Raw genomic sequence first — 18730 nt, forward strand, 5'->3', positions numbered from 1 at the left:
CCTCCTACTCTCCTCCCCTGCCTGCCTGCCGTGTCGCACCTCTCCCCTCTCCGCCCCCCCCCCTGCCCGCCCCCTCCCCTGCCCGCCGTGTTACGGTGAAAGGCTTGTTTCCGTTTGTCTCTCTCCTTTCAGGTATTCCCTTCCTGTATTCTTTTTCCTCGTTTTTTAGGCGATGCACGGTGCTAGGAGTAGATTGTCACATCCTGTGGATCGCCTCGCCCCCGGACATCATGGGCCAGCCTTGCTCTGCACAAATGTTTCCCAGCACCAGTCCCAGCATCTCTCAGCAGCTCCGCTCTTCCTGCACTGCTAGAACGCAGAGTCTCCCACCACTGAGGGTAAGACAAGGAAGCGATCCCTGAAGACTGCGTCCAAGGGCCTCCAAGGCAGCCTGCCCCCAGCCATTTGGTTTCCGCACTGGTCTCTGCTCACAGAGGGGGTGCAGCTTCCAGGGCAGAAGGATCTGTGGCTTCCGCGTTGTCCTAACATGAGTGGCATCCAACACGACGAGGCCCCGGTCGCCGTACCCACCTCAGAGCCTACGTGCAGCCTCACGGAAGCGAAATCACCACCACTGGTCGGTTCCCCCTCACCTCAGACCCTGGTCTTTGCAGACTGATCCAATCTGCTCCAGGGGACAGCAGGGCCAGGCTTGAATATGCCACTTTTTCGTTTGAGTTTTGAGTTTCACTATATATTTAAAATAATCATACTTTTAAAGATATAACCGTAATTTTGACTGAAGTCTAAATTGATTATAAGGCTACGAATCCAGGTCATCCTTCAGTCTCACAGATTGCTTGGTATGTTATTAATCACAGTGATAAACCTTCTACTGCATGCCCTTTTCAACGTTGTTTGAGAGCAGGTTTGAAATGTTCGCTATAGCCCACTAATGAGCTATTGCTTGTGGCCTAGGTTTCTTGGAAGCAGATTATATAATTATATATGATATGTGGTTCAGTGCTTCTGAAGTTAAGGTGATTCTTGTAATACCCCTGATGTTTCATGAAAAGATTATCATTGAGTGGTCTTGAAATACTCTTTTGCTACGAGTAGTGATTTGATTACACTAATTCCTAGCTCTGTTCTTTATCTGGGTTTACACTTTTCTTTCGTGTTTTGGCCTTTTATATTTTATTCATTTTGTTTCAAAATTGCCATCACATTCCAGAGCTCAATTTAAAAGGGAGACTATATTATTATTGGTTCGCAACTGCAGTAATTGTGGGGCCAGATTACATTCACATAAATGAATATATCTGACCGGTTCCCGGAACAGGATCCTCCTTCACCAATTAAGGGGATGTTGTTTGATTTAAAGTTTCGTTCCTCGCAAGCGTAACGGTGGTGAGTTTGCTTTGCACTCCAAACTTTAATGGTTTAAAAGTTATTGCCATGGTGTCTTTAAATTCCTTACCTTAAAGTGCTAGCAAAACCGCTAGGCGCCCTATAATATTGCCATGATTCCGAATTTCGCTACCGAGATTTGTATTCTGGTTGAGAGAGCTGCTTAATGTTTTCACTCATTATTTCTTCTCTATAGTGGCAAAGGAGGGAATTTCATGCTTAATATGTCAAGGAGCCAGCAGTCTCTGCCTCGCGCCCGCCATTGCCCCCTCCCCTTCAAGGGGACTGGGCACGTGCTCTCATTATCTCACCTCCCTTTATAATTCATTTACGGTCTTTGCAACTCCCCAGCCATATGTTGCTTTGTTTTCGCTGCTTCTTTGTTGTTGTGTCGCCACACATCCGCCCCTCACTCACCCTCAACCCCTCACCCTCAACCCCTCACCCTCACTCACCCTCACCCTCACTCACCCTCAACCCCTCAAACTCACCCTCACTCACCCTCAACCCCTCACCCCCTCACCCTCAACCCCTCACTCACTCACTCTCACTCACCCTCAACCCCTCAGCCTCACCCTCACCCATACTCACCCTCACTCACCCTCAACCCCTCACCCTCACTCACCCTCAACCCCTCACTCACCCTCAACCCCTCACCCTCAACCCCTCACCCTCACTCACCCTCAACCCCTCACCCTCAACCCCTCCCCCTCAACCCCTCACCCTCACTCACCCTCACTCACCCTCACTCACCCTCACTCACCCTCACTCACTCACCCTCAACCCCTCACCCTCAACCCCTCACCCTCAACCCCTCACCCTCACTCGCCCTCACCCTCACTCACCCTCAACCCCTCACCCTCAACCCCTCACCCTCACTCACCCTCAACCCCTCCCCCTCAACCCCTCACCCTCACTCACCCTCAACCCCTCACCCTCACTCACCCTCAACCCCTCACCCTCACTCACCCTCAACCCCTCACCCTCACTCACCCTCAACCCCTCCCCCTCACTCACCCTCACTCACCCTCACTCACCCTCAACCCCTCACCCTCAACCCCTCACCCTCAACCCCTCACCCTCAACCCCTCACCCTCACTCGCCCTCACCCTCACTCACCCTCAACCCCTCACCCTCACTCACCCTCAACCCCTCACCCTCAACCCCTCCCCCTCAACCCCTCACCCTCACTCACCCTCAACCCCTCACTCACCCTCAACCCCTCACTCACCCTCACTCTCACTCATCCTCACTCAACCACCCTCAACCTCACTCACCCTCAACCCCTCACCCTCACTCACCCTCAACCCCTCACCCTCACTCACTCACTCACCCTCAACCCCTCACCCTCAAACCCTCACCCTCACTCACCCACCCCCAACCCCTCACCCTCACTCACTCACCCTCAACCTCACTCACTCACCCTCACTCACCCTCAACTCCTCCCCCTCGACCCCTCCCCCTCAACCCCTCACCCTCACCCTCACCCTCACTCACCCTCACTCACCCTCAACCCCTCACCCTCAAACCCTCACTCACCCTCAACCCCTCACCCTCAACCCCTCACTCACCCTCACTCTCACTCATCCTCACTCACCCTCAACCCCTCACCCTCACTCACCCTCACTCACCCTCAACCCCTCACCTTCACTCACTCACCCTCAACCCCTCACCCTCAACCCCTCACTCACCCTCACTCTCACTCACCCTCACTCAGTCTCAACTACTCCCCCTCACTCACCCAAAACCCCTCACCCTCACTCACCCTCACTCACCCTCAACACCTCACTCACCCTCACCCTCACTCACCCTCACCATCACTCACCCTCAACACCTCACCCTCAACCTCAACCCCTCACCCTCACTCACCCTCAACCCCTCACCCTCACTCACCCTCACCCACCCTCACTCACCCTCAACCCCTCACCCTCACCCTCACTCACCCTCACTCACCCTCACTCACCCTCACTCACCCTCAACCCCTCACTCACCCTCACTCACCCTCAACCCCTCACTCACCCTCACTCATCCTCACTCACCCTCAACCCCTCACCCTCACTCACCCTCAACCCCTCACCCTAACTCACCCTCACCCTCACTCACCCTCAACCCCTCACTCACCCTCTCACCCTCAACCCCTCAACATCAACCCCTCACCCTCACTCACCCTCACTCACCCTCACCCTCACCCTCACCCTCACCCTCACTCACCCTCACTCACCCTCACCCTCACTCACCCTCACCCTCACCCACCCTCACCCTCACTCACCCTCACCCTCACTCACCCTCACCCTCACTCACTCTCACCCTCACTCACCCTCACTCACCCTCACTCACCCTCACTCACCCTCACTCACCCTCACTCTCACGCACCCTCAACCCCTCACCCTCACTCACCCTCAACCCCTCACTCACCCTCACTCACCCTCACCCACCTTCACCCTCACTCACCCTCACTCACCCTTAACCCCTCACCCTCACACAGTGCAATAGGTCTCGGAGCATTTGAGTTAGAGCTTTTAGAAATGTTTATGGCTTTTTTTTTTAATTCTTTAGCATTGGCTACAGGAAACAAAAATGCTAAAGATTTACACAAAGAACCATAAACAATTCTAAAAGCACTAACTCTAATGCTGCGAGACCTATTGCATTTCCAATGCTTGTTAACCTTGCGGCGGGTGCAGCTTGAAGCTGCACCCGCCGCAATGTTAAAGATAGAGGATGTGACCGCCACCCTGGCGGTCACATCCTAATCTGCTCGGAGGGAACGCCGCAGCCCCTGCGGACGTTCCCTCCTCCTCAGGGGTCGCAGACGGACTCAAGTCCGTCCACGATACTAATCGCCCCCTTAGTCAGGAAGAACAGTTACAGGCACAGAGTATAAGGACTGTCTCAATTTACATTTTTTCTTTGTCCTTCCCTTAGTATTAAATCTCTTAATTGACATGTCACGATACATACATAAACAGCAATGGCCCCAACCCCGTATTTCTTTATAGAGTAGAAAGCTCAGGCCATAAAACAGAGCCAGGGTATGTTATAGAGCCTGTTGCAAAAACAGGCGCACTGTAGATGCCAACAGTTTTAACCAATAACAAAGAAAACAAAAAACACCCAACATCCCCGCCACACCCCCCCAAATCCCCCTCGACCCATACACCTCCCAAGTTCCAAGTCCACTCTCCCCCTTCCTCAGAGGCTCTGCCTCCTCAACCCTTCCTCGACTGGTCCCCCTCGGATAGACGCAATGATCGCAGATAGCGAGGACAAGTAACTTCTCGGAACTCCAAGGCTAGCAAAGACAAGAAGGGTTACCACAGCTCAGAGGATTTAGCACCCTCTCCCGCCAATGTTAGAGAAAGCTTCTCCATGCCCAACACATGCCATAAACGATGGAGCCAGCCCTGGAACGTGGAAGTGTGTGCAGTTCGCCAGTGCAACAGGACATTCTGGATCGCAGAACCTTCTTTTATACAAAATGTGAACAGTTGGAAAAGTTTCCGGCATGTCATATATGGTGAGCAATGTCGGTTGCTGTTTTTGTGGTCATAAATTAATTATCTAATGGTTACCACAGGTGGGTCTCTACCTGTTATGGACACAATGTGGCCTGGGGTGAAGGAGTCCAGATGTCCAGCATGGGAGCGCTTGATCACTATGTGTGCTAGGTCCTGATTGGCTATGTGTTCCTAACTCATGTGTCATCTGACTTTAATAGTGTTTGTAGGAATGCGCGTACCCCTTCCAGCCTTGTGTGCTTTATTGGGGGCATTCTCCCTTGACACTTTGTAATGTTGCTGCGCCTATCTGTGGGATTGATCAAGAGTTTCCTGTCTGAGCATTAGCCTGCCAGCTATGCACCCTCCCACCTGTGACCTATCAATCAGCAATCCCGGGCCATTGTCTGACGGCCTGCTTCACTACATATTTACGAGTCAGAGTTGATGTAAAGTTCACAATGGGTGAATCTGGTAATAAGGACAAGATTTCAATTTCATGGATAAATGCATCCATTGCCAGATTAACAGAACTGCACATTGTCAGTCAGTATTATTTGTATTCTTTTGGGGTAGACACAACTTCTCCTGTGAAATCTGCAAATTATGTGGTAAATGATGTGGTTAATGTAGTTAACCCATAAATGCTCCAGCAAACAAGTTGACTAAATTCATGCACCCTTACCATTGTCCACTGCTATTAAAAATGTATTCAAGAAAGGTACATAAAACCTAAACATTCTAAATCCACTCTGTGCCCATTGTTGACTGTGTGGTCTGTTCATGGAGAATCTATTGTGACCTGCACAGTGAAAACAGCTTTGAATACCCAGTGGACACAGGCACTCAGCACCACCCAACCCAAAGCTTCATCAGACATCGACCAGACCGTTCTCTGCACAGACCACAAATTGCGCTGATCAAGTCACCCCAAAGAAACCAGCTAAAAATCAACAAAACAAGGCAGCTGATACACTCAAGAGCTTAGAATCACTAAGCCCAAATACTACCAAAATGGTGGCACGACACAAGGAACCCCTCCAACAGAGCAGCTCACAAAGCAGCCCTCAACAACTGCCATCTGCACATCAAAGAAGCCAAGATTGCAGCACACACAGCCTGCATCAATACAGCAGTCAACCACATGAAAGAACTCGAAGAACCCATTCCACTCCTCCCAAGAACTCTGGAGTACCCACTAGGACTACTTTCTCAGCAAGATTGTCACCATCTACAACAACTTCATTCCGTAGGCCATCATTCTCAACCTCAACAGCCTCAACCCACCAGTGCACAACAGCTGAATGATCACCACCCAGACCACCACAACCATCATGTCATCCTTCCACTCCTGAGCACCTACCGACCTTAGCCCCCACCGTATCTTCGGCCTCAGAACCAATCCCATCAGTGCTGAATTCACCTGCATCATCAACACCTCAACTTTACAGCAGCCTTCTCAGACAGATGTAAACATGCAGAGGTCAGACCCCTCCTAAAGAAACCCTCCACCAATCCCAGAGAAATCAAAAATTGTCGACCAATCTCCCTGCTTCCTAACCTGGACAAAGTACTCGAGAAAACCAACAGCTCACTGAATACCTGGAGCAAAATTACCTACTGGTCATCTCCCAGTCCTAGGTTTCGGATCAACCACAGCACCGAGACAGTGCGGATCACTACCAGAGATGACATCAGAATCCTCAAGACTGTGGTCCTGATCCGCGTTGACCTCTCTGCTGCGTTTGACACCATCTCCCATCACACCCTCATCAATAGGCTCTACAATATCGGCATACAGCAAAATGCCCTCAATTGGATCGCCTATTTCATTACAGGACCCACTCAGAGCATCTGGCTGCCTCCCTTCACCTCCAAACCAAAGTAAATGATATGCAGCATACCCCAAGGATAATCCCTCAGCCCCACCTTGTTCAACACCTACATGGCCCCCCTCACAGACATCGTCAGATCTCATGGCCTCAACGTAATTTCCTTCACAGAGAGCACCAAACTTATCCTCTCACTCACCGAAGACCCCTCCAACGTCTGCAACGCCATGACCAACGTAGTCAGCTGGATGAGAGACACTGCCTTTAACTCCACTTCGACAAGACAGAAGTACTGATCTTCAGAAATAACACCTCCATCTTGCACCACAGCTGATGGCCAGCAGAGCTCAGATCAACACCCACACCAACCAACCAGGTCCGCAATCTAGGCATCATCCTTGATGGCGAACTGACTATGAAATGACGAGTCAACACAGTCGCCTCCTCCTGCTTCCACATCCTTCCCATGCTCCACAGAATCTTCAGATGTATCTCAGTCAACACAAGAGAGAACGTCACTCAAGCCCTCAGCACCTCTAACCTTGAGTTCTGCAATGCTCTCTATGCCAAAATCTTCACCCTGCACCTCACAAGACCCCAGACAATACAAAATGCCACAGACAGACTTAAACTGGACCTCTCCAAATGGACACAAATCACCCCCCACCTCAGAAGCCACCTCTGGGTCCCCTTTCAGAAGAGATGCCAGTTCAAGATCCTCACACACACATGCCTACAAGGATTTAAATGATCAAGGATAGTCTTATATCAACTATCTACTGAACTTCTATATACCTGGAAGACACCGGAGATCCTCCTCACTTGCCCTTGCGTACACACCCCACATCCGGCAGAGCTGAAGCAGAGACCTCTCCTCCTACATCGCTGACAAGATCTGGAATGACCTGCCCTTCGAACAGCAGAAAGAAACTCAAGACCTGGCTTTTTGACTGAGATATCACACCCACAGTTCCCAGATACACCCACAGTTCTGCGCTGTACAAATGCTGATTGATTTTATTATTATTTTATGTTGATAGCTGAGTGGACCGGTAAAGCCACTGTTTACCAGTGCTTCAAGACAAATGAAACCTGAGTGAGTGAAGAGCTATGCAGAGATCAGAGGCACTTTTGCCGGATTGTACTGAGTGAATCCGAGGAGAAGGTCATGTAGGGGGCGGCAAAAAAGACTGTTGCACCAGGCGCCCCCAAGACTAAAGCTGGCCCGAGGTGTGGCGATGAATTTAACCTACTGATAGTCAAAGAGATAAACAGGCCTTACAGCAGTGAAAAACAGGTCCTTCTTTATAAATACAATGCCCCCTGCCCTATGAACCTTTAGCACCTACCTTAGGAATGCCTTATAAGTATTAAAAAGAGAAGGTTTAGGCCTAGCAAAAGGTTTATTTTGCTAGGTCGATATGGCAGTTTCAAAACTTCACAATAGGCTGCAGTGGGATGCCTGAGACATGTTTTAAAGTGTTTCTTTATTGGCTGACACAATGCGTGCTGCGGTTCACTAGTAGCATTTAATATACAAGCGCTGGTACATGTAGTACCATATACAAGTACATTAAATGTACCAATTAGGTATCTGCCAATTGGACTACGTTTTAAGTAGAGACCACAATAACCTTAGCACTGGTTAGGAGTGTTAAGGTGCACAGAGTTCTGAAAGCCCTAAAAAAGGGGGGTTCAGCAAAGGAAGGGAGTGAAGGCAAAAAGTTTGGAGTGACCCTTGAGAGAGGGTCAGGTCTAAGATAGTTAAATAAATAATTAATGTGATTATTTGTAGGCTGGTGTGAACTTTCTGATTTGAATTTGACCACTACGCTGATTAGGTATTTTGATGTCATGCAAGCAATATTGCAAATTAAATCAGATCAGCCTTTTATCATGAATAATGTGTTGCCTCTATTAACATTTCACTTAAAAAAAAATCTTGGATCACAAAACTTGATTTTTGAGAAGCCCTAGGCAACAGACAAACTCAATTTACATCTTTAAATTTCTTCAGCAAAATCAGCCTGATGTCCTTAAATCTAAACCATATTTTATTTAAACTTATAACACTAAATAGTTAGTTGATTGAATTATCTTTTAGAGCGTTCAAATCTTAAATCCAGGCCTTGTCCACCTATGAATTTGGAAATTATAATAGGAACCTGCTTACCATTCTCTATGTACCAGGAGCCGATGAAGTCTTCGTTGTTAAGATTGTCAGGTTGCCCTTTACCAAATGGCAGCATTGTAATTTTAGATCCATCGGAATTCATATACTGTCCCTCCTTCAAGGAACAAAAAAACTCACAGTGGTAAATCAAAATATTGTAGCCAAAGACGTATAATAGTGAACTGCACAAGTTAACACAAGCTTGTTTGTAATATATTCCAGTAAACTCAACAAGTTGAGTAAGCAACTTAGACAGAGAAGTTTCAAATATTCATATAAGCCTGTTTATGCCATAAATACATTGTATATGTTTAATTGCATTTTGTTTCATGATAAGCCTATTTCTTAAGTTCACTATCCTTTTCAACAAAGCCTCTGGGCAATGACCCTGATTTTAACATTCCATCCTTACAGAAGAGGTTACAAGCTAACTGTGTGTTAACAGTCCGAAGAGAGAGGAAGACCCAACCGCATAGCTAGGGAGGTGCGGGGGGCGGTCTGCCCCAGGCGCACTATTTGTAGGGCGGCCGCACGTCACTGGTGGCCTGTTGCAGCGGCCTTTATAATTTATATGGGGACACTCACTGACATTACAGTAGTGTCAGTGTAACCATATAAATTATAAGGGCCGCTGCAACGGGCCACTGGTGCCACACGCGCTGTCCCATTTCCTTTTGAAAGTGCTCACTACTGCTGCCAATTGCTGCCACCGCGGCGTACCCCCTGATTGGCCAATGACCAGTGTGTGTACCTCCCACCGCACTGCACGCACTGGCACCAGCATAAGTTTTTTTTTTGCCTGTCGGTGTGAGGAATGAGTGATCTGGTGTTGTCGCGGCCGGCACCCACGGTCTATGGTGCTGAGGGTGGGCTGTGACGGGAAGAGAGGCCCGCAGCCAGAAAATCCAAACGGAGCTATGGGGACTGCCAGGAGACTCAGCTCAGCCCACAAGTACACGAGAGAGCGGCAAGCTCGAGCTGGGGGAAGAACCGCACCACCCAGGACCTCAATAAGGTAGCGCGCAAATGTGCTACCAATGATGGCTGGGCCCTGCAATTTATTTTGCAAACTATACTTCGGAGCCCGCCTGCGGCAGTGAACCATGCTGAAATGGAAACGCACGTGGTGGTGTGTGCATGCCTCCAGGGATTAACATGAAATAGAACTTATTCCCAGTTTATGACAGGAGCGAGTCACTTGTTTCACTTGTCGCTCTAAGTGAGTCGGTTGGACCTCGGGTGTCTGCCCGGGCTGGGGCAGATCGTGTTAGAGAGACATTGACTCTCGACTCTTGTGGTGGTGTGTGCTGATCTTTGGGCGGTTGAAGCAAAAACAAGTACGTTTTATGTTTTCTCCATTGATTGTACACTGGTTTTGATTTTGGCACTTCCGAAAATAACTAGATGCACGTCACTTTTGGTGATGAGGTTAGTGAAAGTACACAGCACCGAATGGAAATGCTTCCAGGTGTAGAAGGAGTGTGTTGCAGGTTCTGGCCTTGCCCTTGGACATGGCACAGTGTATCAAATGGGCGGGTACTCACCAGTACGGAGTAGCAGCACTTTTTAAGTTTTCTTCTTGTGAGTCACGGAGCATATCAGTAGACACGGAGACTACGTACTCACAGGGGCCTTACAGCATGCAGGTATTACTGCCTCCAGGACAGGTCTACTTTGGCTAAATCATAGGTCACCTCACTCGCTGGCTACAGCATGTGCTTGCGCTGCAATCACCAGAGAGCAGTGTTGTTACTTGCCTCTATGATTGAGTAGTGTCCACGTTAATTGTGTCTTGCATTGTTATTCCCCACACAACTGCCAATACCCATTGCCTCATTATATGAAGAGGAGGCTTGATGCACAGACTGTTGTATGCACAATCTGTCTGCCCGTCCTGTTCTATGCAGTGTGCCTTGGAGCAGGCCGACTGTGAGCCCCGCCATAGGGCGCACTTTAATATCCACAGGTATTCTGGCTGCGGATCGGCATAATTTGAGAGTTGCTTCCAAGTTAGGCAGTCAGCAAATTGCTGCATGACATGTGCCATCCATAGATGCCAAGGTTTCAGATTGCTATGTGTGACATGTTCATAATTTCAGTGTGGTTATGAGTGACATTTCAACCACTATGAGTAACACTTTCTTGCAAGCTAAAATCAAGCAATAAAGATGAGGAAACCTAAATATCAGAAATTAGACCCATTTGAGCAACGAGAAACTATCAGAACATCTAACACTGCTGCAAATGCTTGTTGCAGCTGACTCTAATTAAAATGACAGCTATGGACCTCTAGAAAGCAGGTCACGTAGTTCCACTAAGAATGAACACCAAAAAGAGCAAGGACCTGCGGTTAGGCTGTAGAACCACTGGATTAAGTTAACATTTAGCGGCGATACTATCTGTCTCTCGGCCCTCTTTCAAGTGCTCGCTGTTCTTTTTCCCCACTCCCCCCCCCCCCCCCAGGGGCGCCAATCTGAAGGATAGCCCCGGGCGCCACAAGCTCTAGCTACGCCCCTGGGAAGACCAAGCACTAAGTGCCAGAGAGATGGTGCTTGGTATGGAAAGAAGTCCTGCTGAGCTGAGTTGTGTCAGAAATCTACCAGAATATTGAGATTTAAAAATGTACGCGCCAAACTGTCCGCTCCAGAATATCATAACGGTCAGTAGAGGATAACTATACTTAACGTCATATATAAGTACCTTTACAATATCTATCTTGACATACATACATACATATACTTAATTTACCTTCATAATATTCTGTTAGTCCAAACTTTGGCATGTCTGTATTCCATGTCCTCAATATGCTGACATGCCAGCTTAGAACCGAGGTCGGGTTGCTGAAAAGTACTCCTCGGGTTTGGAGAGGTTCATGATGCCTGAACAGGTAAAGACCACTACAACGCGGCCGTTTCCATGCATAACTTATTCATGCATGCATTACAAAGCATGTGTGGTTACAATTACAGCCTTTACCACGCATACCTTTACTACGAAATACGTAGTAAAGGGATGTGTGGTAAAGGCTACAAATAAGCAAGCATTTGCAATGCAATAGGTCTCGCATTTCTTAAAGTTAGAGCTGGTGGCGTTTTAACTAACAATGTTTTTTTTATTATTTGCAGTGGATTTATTATATAAAAAAAAAGCGTGCTGCCGCTAGAATAGTGTGTTATGCTGCAAAAACATTTAGATGAAAAAGTGCAAGCAAAGTTGCCCCGTTGCAGGAAAGTATGTTGTGCCTGCAGTAGGAGAAACCATTAAAGAAAATAGTGCTTACAGACTAAATAAAACCTACAGTGTAACAAATGAAGTAAAAGGGCCAATCCTCAAGGGAGGATACAAATGAAGACAAGGACTCACAAGCCTAATAACGAATCAGCGTTTCAGGGCGAGACAGGAGCCCGGCAGGTTTCTGCAAAGAAGATGCGTTTCAGGGCGAGACAGGAGCCCGACAGGTTTCTGCAAAGAGGAAGACGCGTTTTCAGTGCGAAACAAGAGCCGCAGGTTTCTGCAAATTGAAGAATGTGTGCTGGGGTAAGAATGGAAAGGGGCGACCACTCGGTCCCCCCGAACGTATGGTTGGGGGCCCGGATCCTCCCGGGAAACCATTTTGGGCGGGGGGCGTGTCACGGCTGGTATGCCCGAAGCGGCGTAACCGGGGCGCGCCTTTTTTCCCGCCCAAGAGGGGTTGTCCTAGACACCTACATCGATGGCCACGCCCAGTAGGCGTCCGGCGGAGGGTTCACGCCCTCCCGAAGAGGAATAAAGAGAGCGGGAATCCGAAGAAGCATCCTCTTGTTCCTGTGCTTGGAAGCTGCACCCACTCGTTGCACGTGAGCCCTCGACGGAACAAGGAGCACTTTTGAGAACTTGTAATTCTTGTGTTTCTCTTTCAGCGACTTCGAGGATAAGGATCCAGGACCGTGTTGATCAACTTGGATCGAATATTCGATAACAATGCCTGGCAAGAAGGCAGGAAAGAAGTCCGAGACTGTCCAGATGCTTCGCATGCGAACATGAAGAAGCAGATGGCTGCGATGAACAATCCGGGTAAACCAAAGAAGGTAATAGGCCTGGCATTGCCGGGAGTTGCCCCCGAGGGTAGGGGGAAACGGGTCAGGAATAGGGCGGCAGGGGGGGGTGGTTCCGATCCCCGAGGTACCCCCGGCGAGCCCCGCCATTCCAGTCGAGGCCCCGGTACCAATCCCGGACGCGGGTCAGCCCATTCCGGTTGTGATTACGCCCGCCAACGAGGAGGACATGCCTCCTTAATTGGCCGCCCAGTTGGCCGCATGGCTCGGCCGAAAAACAGGGGGTGCTACGGCACCTGGAGACACGGCTGAAGAGGCCAGGTTACTAATGCAGCAGTTGCGGCAGTCGCGAGATGCCGCAAAGGCGAATCTCCCTCTTGTCCCCCCACAGGTGACCCCGGAAGGATCGGCAGCTGGCGTAGAAAAAACAGCGGGAACGTCAACCGAGCCAAGCAGGCATTGCCATTTGCGGGGGGGGCTCTTTGCCCTCAAGACGGGAGAGAGTGGTTCAACATATCCCGTTGGCCACGAAAGAATTGATATGGGCTGACAAGTATGTAAATATGTTTTCTCTGCTGACTGACCATCGCGAGATGGAGTATGCTAAGACGCAGAAAGATTTGTGGCACCCGAGTGTCTGGCGAGCCAAGATGGCGGGATTCAGGGTGGATGAGACAATCACAAATTGGGCCAAGGCCTTTGCGATGTTTACTGCAATTATTGGGGAACGTAAGCCCGAGGTTTTGCCTGAATTGTCTTGCTATCAGGCACAAATAATGGATTTTTATGAAACGTATGAGGGGAATGAATGGATGGGTTACGATATGAAATTCCGTAAGGCCAAAGAGTACGATTCATCTCTGACGTGGGATTGTCTCGACTCGATTTCTTGCAGAAGCAGCTCCTGCCGGGCGCGACGAAGACGTCCTCGCCAGGCGGGAATGGGTCGGGGTTTTCCCGCCAACAGCCCGAGGTGCCCTTTCGAGCGGGCGCCGGTGGCGACCACCAAGCAAAGACTGGTGGGAATGGGAGAAAGAAAGGGGTCTGTTGGAGCTTTAACAGGGGCAACTGCACCAGACCACAAGGGACATGTAAGTTCAGACATGCGTGTGCGGGTTGTGGGAATTCCTCGCACCCGGAGAGTTCATGCAGATCCAAGAATGGCGGGTCGGGAGGTAGAGGAGGGTCCAAACAAGACTGAGGTGGACCACTGTGTACCGTTACCTACCCCCGTTGATGTCATGGCAATGATCCCCTGGCTAAACAAATACCCTGATCATGTCTCCGCTGGGGTGTTGAGAGATGGATTCTTATATGGTTTCCACATCCCGGCGGGGGATTTTCGTGGGGAACCACTTTGTAGAAACCAACTATCAGCTCAGCATAATCCAGCGGTGGTGGAGAGGAAGATTGCAAAAGAGGTTTCCCTGGGCCGGGTTGCCGGCCCATATGGGCACCCGCCAGTAACAAATTTCATCTGTTCCCCGTTAGGAGTAGTCCCCAAGAAAGACCCAGGGGAATTTAGGCTGATCCATAACTTGTCGGCTCCGAAGGGTCTCTCGGTGAACGATGCGGTTGACCCGGGAGTTTGTTCGGTGCGGTACGCATCCTTCGATGATGCCGTCACCATGTTGAATCGCCTGGGGCCTGGAGCGCTGATGGCGAAGTCAGATATCGAGTCGGCGTTCCGGTTGCTCCTGGTACACCCACGGGATCAGCATCTGTTAGGCTTTGTGTTCCAAGGACGTTACTACATGGATAGATGTATGCCAATAGGTTGCTCCATCTCTTGTGCTTATTTTGAGAAATTCAGCTGTTTTTTGGAATGGGCATTCACCGAAGCCACTGGGCATAGCCATGTTATGCATTGCTTAGATGATTTTCTGTTCTTGGGGGCAGCCGGCGACACAAAATGTGCGCAGGCGTTACAGGATTTTTGCATCCTCATGAAGGAATTCGGAGTGCCATTGGCACCAGGTAAGACGGTGGGACCATCTACTTCACTGGAGTTTCTGGGAATTGAACTCGATTCTGTGGAGGGATATTTCCGTTTGCCAGTAGGGAAAGTAGCGAAATTCAGGGCTTCCCTGGAACGGTGCCTTAGTAAGGAGAAAGTGACCCTGCATCAGTTACAACAAGCAGTGGGTCAGCTTAACTTTGCCCTGAGAGTGATGCCAATGGCCCGCCCCTTTTCCCGCTCTATTGCACAAGCTATGGTTGGTCTCAAGGAAGGACACCACCGCACGAGACTGTCTGCAGAGGTTCGCCAGGACATGCGCATCTGGTTGGCATTTCTGGCGGACTTCAACGGTCGAGTGGTATGGAACAAGCCACCAGCGTCTTCGGACGAGCTAGGTTTGTGGACTGACTCGGCGGGGAGCGTGGGATTTGGCGCCATCTTTGGTAATCGATGGTCGGCGCAAACATGGCCGACGTGGTGGCACACCAGCGGTCTCACAAATAACATTGGGTTCCTCGAGCTATTCCCTATTTTTGTGGCTCTGATGGCATGGCCGGACGAGTTCAGAGACCGCTCTGTGGTATTTTGGTCCGACAATATGACTGTGGTTGAATGTATAAATAATCAGGCAGCACGCTGCAAGTGGATATTGAGATTGTTGAAGGAAATTGTACTACTTTGCATGAGACTGAATGTGCAGTTCAGGGCGAAGCATGTGCCGGGTGTACTGAATCATGCTGCTGATGCACTCTCTCGTTCACATATGCAGGCGTTCAGGGGTTATCTACCTTCTGCGGACCTAGCGGCGGCACCATTCCCCGAAGTACTCTGGCTACTCGGTGCCCCGGATTACAAGACCTCGTGGCAGCAAGCTTAGCCCCCAGGACGAGGAAGGCATACGAAGGAGCGTTTCGTTCCTATTGTGCATTTTTGGGTCCGGCAGGGGATCAGAAATGGGGTCAGGAGGATTGCTTCCTAAAGTTTCTGGTAGCATTACACAGGGAAGGCCGATCAGTAGCAACGGCCAATAGGCACCGGGCGGCCATTTCATTCATGGCGCAGGTGCATGGCATCAAGGATTTGACATCTTCCTTTTTGGTAAAGAAAGCCCTTCGTTGATGGGAACGCCTTGAAGGTCGTAGAGTAGACGAGAGGCGCCCGATTGGGTTAGAAAGATTGTCCCTGCTTATGTCGATACTACCCACGACATGTTCCTCCCATTTCGAAGCAGTTCTGTTCCGGGCCGCTTTCGCATTAGCGTTCCATGGGGCTATGCGGGGGAGCGAACTGGTCTCAAAGAATAAGAAAGATGTGGAGGGAGGTCTGTGTCGGGATCACATCCTGATTAGGGGTGATTCAATGGTAGTCACGATAGCTAAGTCCAAGACTGACCAGAGAGCTATGGGAGACAGTGTTGTTGTCCAGCGCATGCGAGGGTCCCCCATGTGCCCGGTAAAGTGCATTGAGGAATATTTGGCGCTGAGGGCAGATACATGGGGTGGGAGTCTGCTGAGACACTTTGATGCCACCCCACTGATGAGGTTTCAGTTTCAGAGGGTGCTAGCATTGGCAATCGCAGCGGCGGGCTTGGACCCGTGCGATTTTGGGACCCACTCCTTCAGGATAGGGGCGGCTACTGAGGCTACAGCCAGGGGTCAGAGTGCCGAAGAGGTGAAACTGTTAGGACGATGGTCCTCGAATTGTTTTAAAAGGTATGTGCGGTTGCACATGTTATGAAGTCAAGTTCCATGCACTCACGCTTCTTGTCTTCTGTTTGATTTACAGTTTCGCGAGCATGTTATGCGGGGCGGAATTTGCAGTCGACCCGGCACCAGGGGACCAGCGGTCAGAGATCACCGGCTGAGGAGAGAGTGGTGTGGGTCGTGGGCCACTCATACGTTAGGCGGGCCGGGGACGTATTCAAAGCAGGTGACGCGACTCACACAGCTGGGGAATACGGGTACAGAGTGACCTTCCACGGAAGGGGTGGGCTCTGTATTGACCATTTTGAATCTTTTGTCGAGGAACTCTTAGGGCGGCAGAGGTCACCGCCATCTGTAATCATAGTACACCTGGGGGGCAATGACATGGTGACACTCGGTAAGCGAGTATTGCTCGAGCGAGTTTTGTCTACCGTTAGCTGGCTGGCAAGAAGAATCCCGGGGTGCACGATTGCATGGTCCCACATGATTCCCAGGAAGGTGTGGTGGGGGGGCCTCTCGGTGTCAGCACTGAACCATTCAGTGAAGAAGGTCAACAACAAAATTGGTAGGTTGTTTCGCTCGGCGCAGTTGCACAGTATTCCGCATGGGTGTATTCGGGGTATCTCGATGATGGGGTTCACTTGTCCCGGGAGGGGAATGTCTTACTCATAGGAGACTTCATAGAGTGGCTAAGGGGTTTAAGAAAGCATGACCTTTAGGAGGAGTTTATGCGGGGGCCGGATAGCCGGTCAACTATCCGGCCTGTGGCGGTAAGGTCATGATCGGTGAGCAGTAATTTCAAGGTCCCTAGAGGGGGGCGCCACCCACTATGGATGGGAGCGCCCGGGGGGAGGCGGCCATTGGCCCCTCCCACGGGGAGGCGGCACCCACTAAGTATGGGTCCCCTAGGGGAAGACGGCCATAGGCCCCTTCCAGCGGAGGAGGCGGCTATATGCCCCTCCTAAGAATTTCCCGGGGCCCGGATATCCGCGACGGCGGATGTGATAGACAGTGTGGGGTGGGAGGGGGAGTCCAAGCTGCCTTCTTACAGACACCTCACACGGGTCCTCGGACGACCTTTAAGATGGCGTCGAGTTGAAATGGGGGGCCCCCAACAAGACAAGGGAAATTGGAGTTGGCACAGAGGGTACAGTCCTCTGAGCGGCCGCCACTCACACCGTGAGGGCGAGAGTTTTGGTAGTAGGGATCTGACACCGGTTGCGACCTTGCCGTTGGCCCGTAATGCTAGGATGTACAATTTTAATTTAGAAAGTATGCATTTGCAGGATGTTAGACTCGGCTAGGAAAACCTTTGTATTAGAGATTTGTCAAGGTTAGCCAATGAGCATGTCTTCATCGAAATGTAATAAATGAAAATTGTACATGATATGAAACTTTTATTTAATGTTTTAATTTTGTTTCATATTTTAATAAATTTGGCCGGGAGGGTAACTCCCTCCCGCCTTCCAAAAGTTCAGAACTGCGTCCGTCTTCCCATCCTTGGGGATTGTGTTGGGAGGGGGTGACAGGCATCCCGGCCATATGGAAAGGGGCGACCACTCGGTCCCCCCGAACGTATGGTTGGGGGCCCGGATCCTCCCAGGAAACCATTTTGGGCGGGGGGCGTGTCACGGCTGGTATGCCCGAAGCGGCGTAGCCGGGGCGCGCCTTTTTTCCCGCCCAAGAGGGGTTGTCCTAGACACCTACATCGATGGCCACGCCCAGTAGGTGTCCGGCGGAGGGTTCACGCCCTCCCGAAGAGGAATAAAGAGAGCGTGAATCCGAAGAAGCATCCTTTTGTTCCTGTGCTTGGAAGCTGCACCCACTCGTTGCACATGAGCCCTCGACGGAACAAGGAGCAATTTTGACCCACCCACCAGCCCCTTATGGCAATATTAGTTCTGCAATAAAGAATTTTTTCTGATAACATCTTCTTCCCCCTGTTTAGCGTTATATGAAGGTCTAGTTGAATGATATGATTTCTGTCTAAAGGTACTGTTTTCCTGTAGTATAGACAAATATTGCAAATAAACAGGATGATGTTTTCTCCCTTAGTAGGTAATCAAATGTCGTATTTATTTTTTGGTTGGGCGGTAAGGTCATGATCGGTGAGCAGTAATTTCAAGGTCCCTAGAGGGGGGCGCCACCCACTATGGATGGGAGCGCCCGGGGGGAGGCGGC

The 18730-nt window shown here is 50.2% G+C and overlaps 1 protein-coding gene across 1 annotated transcript in view; it reads right to left on the bottom strand.

Annotated features, from left to right (window-relative positions):
- The window catches only part of LOC147734874 (alpha-N-acetylgalactosamine-specific lectin-like), a 225839-nt gene that overhangs the window by 55164 nt on the left and 151945 nt on the right, over window positions 1-18730 (bottom strand). The window contains exon 5 of the mRNA XM_086953087.1: window positions 8853-8967. Coding sequence (XP_086809213.1) covers window positions 8853-8967 — 115 coding nt within the window. The remainder of the gene's footprint in view (window positions 1-8852; window positions 8968-18730) is intronic.

The sequence above is a fragment of the Lissotriton vulgaris genome, chromosome 1_2, assembly GCF_964263255.1.
Source record: "Lissotriton vulgaris chromosome 1_2, aLisVul1.2, whole genome shotgun sequence".
NCBI lineage: Eukaryota > Metazoa > Chordata > Amphibia > Caudata > Salamandridae > Lissotriton > Lissotriton vulgaris.